At 40.0% G+C, this 9,918-nt stretch overlaps 1 protein-coding gene across 1 annotated transcript in view; it reads left to right on the plus strand.

Moving 5' to 3' along the window:
• LOC116686711 (transcriptional enhancer factor TEF-1) overlaps window positions 1-9,918 on the plus strand; it is a 163,561-nt gene that overhangs the window by 94,782 nt on the left and 58,861 nt on the right. The window contains exons 5-8 of the mRNA XM_032511735.1: window positions 1,721-1,852; window positions 2,073-2,122; window positions 5,564-5,625; window positions 6,994-7,121. Of these exons, the coding sequence (XP_032367626.1) occupies window positions 1,721-1,852; window positions 2,073-2,122; window positions 5,564-5,625; window positions 6,994-7,121 (372 nt within the window). The remainder of the gene's footprint in view (window positions 1-1,720; window positions 1,853-2,072; window positions 2,123-5,563; window positions 5,626-6,993; window positions 7,122-9,918) is intronic.

The following is a 9,918-nucleotide window of genomic DNA, read 5'->3' on the forward strand; positions in this document are numbered from 1 at the left end:
CACACACACACACACACATATATACATTCATACTGTACACATAGACACAACTGAAAAATCCCACCCCGAACAACAGATGCTGCAAATTACACTAATTAAATTGGAAAAACTATAGAAAAATATATAAATATGAATACAAACTAGGACTGTACAGGAAATGAATAGCAAAGTACATACATATTAAACCAAACTAAGTCAAAGTCTCTGCAGGAAAGAATGCAACAGTCTCCAAAATCTCTAGAATTTGTCTGAATTACGATGGTTTGTTTCTCCAGAGCCGATATCTGTGATAACCACATGCTGACCGTGGGGACCTGCGGGGCAGACCACCTAGTTTATCGATAAGATACTTTTTTTGCCAGTAATTAGTAGAGAGAGAGAGAATTATTAGGTGTCCCTTAAGGCTGTTGGAATCAATTCCAAAACTTGAATATAATTTGAATAGTAAAGAATCAATAATTAATATTTTAATGTTTTTTTTAATTATAAATATATTGGCTAACATTAGCTTATCTCCCTCTTCTCGCCTTGGCATGATAAACAATAAGTTAGCGGGAGTGAGCAACACAAGGCATTGTGAGGTCTTAAGATCACAAAGCTAACGTTATATACCGAGTAATGTTGTGCAAGGCGGAGTGATAGGCTGCAGCTGTAAAGCGGGAAAAGGATGGGAAATAGTTTTAACTTAGTGTAGCCCAAGATGAACGTGATTGGTTGAAAGAAATGCCAATAAACCAGAGCACCTCTTCTCCTATCCCGGAATGCTGTGTGGACTAGCCATACTTCCCTCTGCAGCGCTGTGGATGTAGGTCTGGCAATGCGAGATTATGGTGTCCGTAATCAAAAAGATTTTCTAAAGAATGGTTAACAGGCAAATTGAAGAAGATAATTTAAAGTGTTTAAAGGTGACCTCAGAGAATGAATAACCTCCAAATGGACCTGACCAAAGAAAGAATTTTGCTATGTTAAACTATATGCAATTTTCCAACAAACAAGATTTTGTAGCTAGCGACGAAACACAAACTTTAGCATATCTTAGCCATATTAAATGCCATCAGGATAAGGTTTTTGTTCAACATGCTACTCTAAGGCTCTGTACCAAATGTAGTGAAACTTGGCCATTAGATGGCCCTATAATCAACATTTATGTTTTTTGGCCCATAACTCATTGCATGCAAATGGGATATTTGCGATTGCAATTTCTCTGTCGTAGTGATTGCTATCAATATGAAACTTGTGATGCTATGCTTGTTTGGCATGCGACTCTAAGGCTCTGTATCACATTTGGCGAAGATCGGCCATTGGGGGGTGCTGTAGTTAACGTAGACCAATTTCCCTTTTACTCAATCAATGTTAATGGGATATTTAGAACGGCAATTCACTTTGCTGCTCACACCTCCTGACTTTTGCCTGCTTTCACACGCTCCCCGGGTCGTCCGGGGTGTCTCGTGTTGGGGGCGTCATTCCCACAGGTCGTTGGGGGCTACTCGCGTTGAGGGTGACTCACGCCATGAGGTTTAGACCCCGTGCAGTCCTAGTTTCAACTCAACTCTTTTTTTAATATTCCTATACTTATGTTGGTGTTATAACTTATGTTATTAGTTGGTGCCCTGATGTTTGCTCTCCATTTGGGTTTGGTTTGTGTATGACCAAAATGTAAAGTGTGTTAATTGATTCAATGATAATGAAGGTGATAATGTGTGTTTTTGTTGCCGTGCAGGACCAGAATGCCAAGGAAAAGGCAATGCAAAGCATCTCCTCCATGTCCTCGGCTCAGATTGTCTCAGCCACCGCCATACACAGCAAACTTCTGCCTGGAATAGTACGGGCCAGCTTCCCCAGCAATGCACAGGTAACACTGGATTTTATTCTCTCTTATAGAGATAGGAAACACATATCATTCCCTATGATAAAATAAAGCTATTTTCTGTGCAATCCTTTTCTGTGCGGCCACATTCAGATTTGAAGTTCTGGTACACACATAACAACACACACACTCACAAACACACACACACACATTCATATTTTGCTCTCTCAGTCCAGGGTTATTATGGGTGTGTGTTTCTTTTCAGCTGTGGCAGGGGATGATTCCTGGAGGACAATCTACCTCCAACACAGAAGAGTAAGTCACACTCACCTTGTGCACACACATCTAACTTTGTTTTTTAAACTTATAGATATAGATTGTCTTATTTGTAGTAGATATAAATACCATAATTATCCTACATCACCAGACATGATCATCCATCATTGATTTGATGATTGACTTTTTGCAGATTCACATCATTCAAGTTGGAATCTGTCTTTCCTCATCCTGCCCAATACTGACAGATTTTGTTGACTATATTAATGCCATATGCAGAGTTTAAACAGTTCAAACGGTTACTAGGTTGCCAATTTCTTAGTTTGAGAAATTTTCCTTTTTTAATTTTTTTTTTTTTTTAACAATATTATTTGTGATTTAAAAAAAAAGTTTCAATACTCATTGTCTACAGTATTAATGCATGGGTACTAGCTTTACTTTCTGCTCTCTTCTCTTCAACAGCGAGTTGACACCATGTATGTATAATAACTGAATACAACGTGTGAGGCGGGGCCCCTTTTGTTGCTATGAGAGTTGCTCAGTGGCATGCTAGAGCCAAAACCCTTTTGTACTGTCCAGCCCATAAAGCAGGTGCACCAGAGATCTCCGCTGGCCCAGCTGGCTACTTCCGGTTTAGCTCTCTGGTACTTGAATGGGGATTAAATTATTTAATCGCGCAGCTCTTATAGACTTTCCAAATGTTATTATACTGAATGCATCAAATTCTGATAGTCAAACGAGTCAACGAGTTGTGACGCTTAAAAAATTTATCCACTGATTTACAGATATCTCTTTCGTACCGAGCACCGAAAGTGTCACGGTCCTCTCGCAATACATTGCGTTTTCTTGCAATACATTGTGTTTCCTCGCAATACGTTTTCTGATTTACCTCGCAATACTATTCTTCTTCCATTCCCGAGACATGTGGGTCTACTCAGCTGCCCAGCGCAGTGCCACAGTATCCAGCTTGTTGATTTTTAGTTTGAGCTGAGAATGCTGATATACTGTGTTATGTCCGTTCAGGACGAATTGATCTGTGTTCGTGTGTTAATGCCTTAACCTGTGTTAGTTTGTAACGCCTCGTGGAATACAGTTGTTTTTGTCTGAAATGGGCAGTTCCGCTTTTCGGAAAGCAAAGTAAGCTGGACGCTTAAACAGCTCGTCCAGCCTCCTTATTAAACATAACATACTGCTCAATGCACACAGTTGTGATGAAAAGAGAGCTGAGCCAGAAGGCAAAGCTCTCGAGTCATGACTCAAAGAACGAAAGCCAGGGTACAAGCGGCCAAAATGCTTTTCCTCAGGATAAGGATGCCTCCTGAGCGCATGAAGAGAGGTGTTCCAGGCACGTCCAGCTTGGTGGAGGCCTTGGGAAAAAATGCTGGTCCCCTGCTGGAGCTGTTGCGCAGCCTGTCTATTCATTGTTATTCAGATGCTTTATTTATTTATTTGCCTATAAAACCAAATGACAGAGTCGTACTAGACTCCCTGCTTAGTGGTATTAATGATATTAAGTTGTGGCTTTCTCAAAACTTAGTGAGTGTATCATATTCAGTACTTTAGGCAGGCCAAACTGTCCAGCTTTGAGTTGGGAGCTCTGGCTTCATACCTTAAGCCAACTGTCAAAAAATGGGGTTACTTTTGATTGCAACATTAAATTTGACAAGCAGATCAACAATGTTGTTAGAAACAGCTTTTTCCATCTTCGTCTCCTGGTTGAAGTTAAGCCTTTAACAGGCATGATCTATAAATGGCAATTCATGCTTTTATTAGTTCAAGGTTACTGTAATCTTCTTTATGTTGATTTGAATTAAACCTCCATCTCACGTCTTTACCTTGTGCAAAATGCTGCTGCTTTTTTTTTTTACAAAAACATCTAGACGTGCACACATCACTCCCATTCTCTACACCCTACATTTGCGCCCTGTGCGTTTTTAGAATCCATTTTAAGATTTTATTGTTTCTTTTCAAGGCCTTAAATGGCCTGGCCCCAGAGTATTTGTCCAAGATGTTAACCCTGCAGGAGCACAACCAGTCCTTGCTGTCTTCAAATCAACTGGTTTTAGAAGTGTCAAGGTATAAACGGTGGGGTGATCAGGTTGCTGCCCCAAGACTCTGGAACACGTTACCCCCTGATATCTGGACGATTACAGATGTAGCTCTTTTTAGGTCCAAACTCCATTTGTCCAACTTATTTGTTTAGTATGGCTTTTAATAGCTAGTAGTGGTGTGACGATTTCTCTCACCTGTTTCTATGTAACCTTTTCTTACTTTACTGTTTTCTATGTTTCTTTCTTTTTATTGTATGATATGTTGTTTTACTCTTGGTTTCTGATATGAAGCACTTTGGATACCTGCTAGGTACTGTAAAGTGCTATATAAATAAATGTTGATTGATTGATTGTAGTGCCCACACAGTCCTGCCTCCTCTGACTTATGGTGCCGTCTTCTCTCTGCTTGTCACTTCTCTCCTTTGCTCCGGTAGAATTAATAGTTTGGGTGTGTTGTTAAGACTATTCCGCCTGCCCTGAACGTTCGTGTTTGGTTTGGCAGCATAATGCTGAAATGTGGTAAACAACGTGGTAACGTGGCTTAGTCTGTTAGCTTAATGCTAATACATAATGGAAATTACCAACACTATAATAGCAAAGTTATCTTAAGAAACGATCCATTTGACTGCATGCAAGAAAAACAAGGAAGACACGTGTACTTATAATTGAAGGTACACTATATATTACCTCTGCTTTGTGTAAATAAACTAATAGCTACTAAATTCACATTGCTACCCTGCTGCTTCAACACTTGAAACTGACCAGCAACAGTATTCTCAAAGGTAAAAAAAACCCTCAAAATTATTGCCTTTGGTATATTGATCTTTAAATAAATATCTAAAAACATTAGCCCTCAAAGTGTGTGAAATGTTTTCCCTATGGTATAAAATATTGATATTTCTTTAGTTATTCCATTGAAGTTAGAAAATCATGTATTGTCATAATGGTACTTTTTAATATAAATACTGTTTCGGTTGCTTTAGTGATATTTAAATGTTGCTGAACCAGAACAAAACAACGCTGCATTTTTTTAACTTGCATGTGCACAAGCGTCTGTTTTAGAGACAATGGAGAAGAAAATTAACTGGTTTGACCTTGGAAACAACATAAAAAATACTTTAATTGGTTACTTCAATAAAGGTTTTATTCTTTTATTAAAGAATTTTCCCATTTTCATTGTTAAGCTGACATATAACTACATAATATCTTAATTACTCAACAGATAAGGTGATTAAGAATGGCAACCATATTATTATTATTATTATTATTATTAGATACTTATCTTATTAGTATGCGTTCACGTAGCTTGTGGGGATCATTGTGTTACAAAATCAAACCCTTTCTGTTTCATTGCCAGCTACTGTTACATGACCATGTGTTGGTGATGATAATGGTAGTAAATTTCTGTCTGTGTCTCTGTTTCTCACAGTATTAAGCCGTTCTCTCAGCAAGCCTACTCTGTGCAGACAGCAGGGACCCCCACAATTTCAGGTGAGAGAGACTGTGGTACTATTATCTCCGTTTATCTCCTGACTTGTTTTTTTTTACATCACTAGTGAATTACTTTGCCTTTCTTCTTACAGTATCTACTCTAAACCCATTACATTTAAAATATATATATATTTTTTTTAATTTAAAAGGAATTTAAAATGACCTATTTTTGCTAAGAAATTAGCAATTTTTTTTAAAACCTTTAAAATAACAATTTGGTCCATAGCTGATACCAATGTGCTGTTTGTTGTTTTTCCCTTTTGGGACAGGAAAACAAATGAATCTTCATTATAAAAAAAAATAACTGAACTGAAGTTGAACAAGTCCTTCATCCCTTCATTACATCACCTTTGTGCACAAATTCAAACAACTTTAATGAACAACTTTAATCTATCATTCTTTCAAATGAAAAATAGCTGCTTCAAAAGCCCTTTTAGCCAGCTATGCACTTAATGTTATCTACTCTAACAATAATCTTTCAGTACTTAGGCTACATAACCAAAGAAAAAATGTGGTAAACATAAATTAAATGTCAATCTAAAAGCCATTACAAAAACAATATATTATATTATCTATACTGCTTTAAAAAAAAAGTCAATCCACTGTCAGCAAAATCATGACCAGTTGGCTGTGTCTATTCTTTAAAACGGCTGGCTATGTAATTCCAGGAACTGCATCACCTTGTTAGTAATCCCTCTAGCTTTGGTACTGTCCGTGGAGTATTTTGTCCCTTTCTTAAATGCTGTGGTTATCAAGGACTGAGTCTTGCTGGTGCTGGTTTATATTGCTGATCTTTCTCCAACATGGTGTAGTACTCCACATGGCCAACATTTTCTTTCGCCAAGCCACACGTGTGCAGGGCACCCTTTGACCCTTTTACATCATACATCATGCCAGCATCGTATCCTATCGATGGTTTCTTTTTTAAAGTCAGCAGTTGCAGTAGCAGCATATACTAGGAGACTGTTGTCTGAGTCCAACAAAAAAACAACACATAAACGTTGGCCACTACCATTGTTGAATGGCTTCTTATTTGCCAATAGGCCAATGGCACTCATTGAGACGAATATCAGTCAATACAATGTTCTGCCAATACATCTGTGCAACCCTAATTGTTCCCCTTAAATCTAGTTTTGTTAACTGGCTTTTTGTGCTGCACCCTGACCTCAGTCAGGCTTTGTCCATTAGACGCCAATACATTTTACACATTTGTAGCAAAGAATAAGACTAGCATTACTGCTAACCCTGTTAAACAGAATGGTTGTGTGTGTGTGTGTGTGTGTGTGTGTGTGTGTGTGTGTGTGTGTGTGTGTGTGTGTGTGTGTGTGTGTGTGTGTGTGTGTGTTTGTGTGTGTGTGTGTTGTCTAGGCTATGAGCCTCCCAATGCAGCCCAAACACACAGAGAGCCAGCATGGCAGGATCGCTCCATTGGCACCACCAAACTACGACTTGTAGAGTTTGCATCTTTCCTAGAGACACAGAGGGACCAGGAGGCAGTGAGTAACACACACACACACACACACGCACACACACAGAGCACCAGTCCACAATAAGCACTCCCTATTGTGTCTTAAACAGAGATGACAGATAACCCCACAGCAGAGAACAGCATTAAAGCCCTTTGTGTGTAACCTAGTATGAATAACCTTTGTAAAGCTCTATCTCTCTCTCTGCTCAGTCTATCTGTCATCCTGCCACAATGTGGACTCACTGTCATTTTTCTTACTGGGGCTCACAGACAGCTGGCATTCATCTTGCTGCAACTGTTTGGACAGTAAGAACCTCAAACTGTTCACTGTTGATTTTAAAATAGACTCTGTTGTCAAAAGAGCCACTTAACTGAAGCACTGAGAAGAAGAGCTGTAAAAAATCCGAGGGCTCGACATTCCTGCCAAGAAAAAGCACCTTAAATTGTCAGTTTGGGAGCATTTATGGACCAAGTCATCTTAAACACCCTTGAAGTAGTTGAATTGGAGTTGGGTTGTATTGAATATAACTCAGCTGGCCGTGGCTGCGTTCTTTGATAGTCACAGCGCCCCCCCCCCCCCCACTCACTTACGCTCTGCTCACTCACACACAGAACACGGAGAACAGCGCTCCCTCTCCCTCTCTCTCTCTCTCTCCCTCTCTCTATCCCTCTCCCTTAGACACTCAGGGCCGCGGGTCTTTTCCGTTAACGTTTAGGGTTTCTTCAGCTTCAGGTTTGTTTTTAACTTCGGTTTGTAATACTTACTTAGTAACCAGTAGGTTTCTGGTAAACGTGGGTTTTCAGACATGCTGCTTGGTTTAAATGCGACTCCCGTTGCTTCTCTGCCGTCAATGCAGATCTGAGAAACAGCATCTTCCCCCGCCCTCTCTCTCTCTTTCTCTCTCTCTGTGTCTCTCTCTTACTCACACACACACACACACACACATACCTGGTGTGGAAATAAAAAATAAAAAATCACACTGATTATAAAAAAATTAAAAGTTAAAAAAAGAAATTTATATTGAGTATGAAAACTCTTGTTCATTACATTTTACTTCATAATTGCAACCGCATGTGTTGTATTCATTGTTGCAAAACTTGTTCTGTATATAGTCTGTTTGTTACCATGACAACACCATTGATCTGAAGCTCGATGCTGTCATTTAAATAGTTTTATAATCAGCAATAAATATAACAATTTCTAATCAACTCATATCAATTGCATGCTTAAAATAACGTACTGGTTAAAGCCCCGCCCATTTCAAGACAACCCGACCCACTTCCGGGTTTCCTGGAGATAAGCAAATGTTTGTTCATAGGAAGATGCTATAGGATAAAGAACTGTGTCATCAGCATAAAAAATATATTTGCATTTCTTCATTGTTACAAATGTCATTAATATGGAGAGTGAACAACAACGGACCCAAAATCGAACCTTAAGGAACTCCCTTTTGAACTGCTAGGAAAGTTTGATTCTTATAATCTGTCAAATTGCCTGGGTTCTATCACTCAGATATTTTTAAACCACAAGCAAGTGTCCCTAGCCAGACCCAATGATAAAAATCTTCTCAACAAAATAGCATGATCAACCATAACAAAAGCTTTCAATAGCTTTTGAAACAGAGGCACAGAACATTATTTTTCATCCAGTGCTTTGACAATATTGTTAACAAGTAATGTAGTAGCTGTAAGAGTATTGTGGCCAGGTCTGAATCCAGATTGATATATATATATATATATATATTCTGTTTTCATATAAGAAAGCATGCAACTGTGTATTTACCAGTGATATTGGTAGGTTGCTGTTAGATAGTTATCAAGATAACTAGTGTCTCCATCCTTATGTAAAGCAGCACACAGGTGGATTTCCATACCTTTGAGAGAACCCCTGTTGTAATTGTTAAATAAAAAATATGTTACCGCTTCAGAGATCAATGGAGCAGCAATAACTTTAGGTTACTTAACGTAACCCCGGTTCTTTGATAACAGAGTGAGCTGTTTCACTATGGGAATCGCCTCGGCGTGACCAACTATGGAAGCTCCAATGACACCACGTCTGTCTGTGACAGACAGGTCGAACTGTGCTGGGGCCACGCCCCCTCATATAATCACAGTCGACCGGCTCCTTACAAATCATTCCAGATAGGTTTCTTTCCGTGTCTCTGCAAGGAGGGACATGTTGGTGAAACACCTCACTCTGTTATCAAAGAACCGGGGTTACGTTAAGTAACCTAAAGTTCTTTTTCTAACTTCGTTCGGTGTTTCACTATGGGAGATATAGACCACTCCCGGATTGCCTGAATCTCCCGAAGCCAAATAACATTGAACCGAGACTCACACCAACCCGGGCGCCGTCACCTCCAGCACAGCCTGTGCCAGGGACGGTCCGGAAACATCGAGCCTGTAGAACCTCACAAAAGTGTGAGGCGTAGCCCAGCTTGCTGCCGCACAAATTTCTGCCACTGAAACACCCTTGAAAAGGGCCCATGAAGTGGCCATGCCTCTCGTTGAATGAGCTCTCAGACCCCGCGGGGCCTGCAAACCCTTACACTCATAGGCCAATGATATGGCCTCCACAATCCAGTGGGACAGCCTCTGGCGGGACAACGGCTTACCCTTGTGGGGTGTAGCCCAGGACACGAACAGCTGATCAGCTTTTCTGAACGCAACAATCCGACTCACATACATGTGCAGGTCCCGGACAGGGCACAACATGTGAAGCCTTCTCTCCTCTTCTGAGCAGAACGGAAGCGGGTGGAAAGCCCAGAGCTCCACTGAGGGGCACCTGTAGACTCCACCACCTTAGGCACAAATGCTGGGTTGGG

The sequence above is a fragment of the Etheostoma spectabile genome, unplaced genomic scaffold (genome assembly GCF_008692095.1).
Source record: "Etheostoma spectabile isolate EspeVRDwgs_2016 unplaced genomic scaffold, UIUC_Espe_1.0 scaffold456, whole genome shotgun sequence".
NCBI lineage: Eukaryota > Metazoa > Chordata > Actinopteri > Perciformes > Percidae > Etheostoma > Etheostoma spectabile.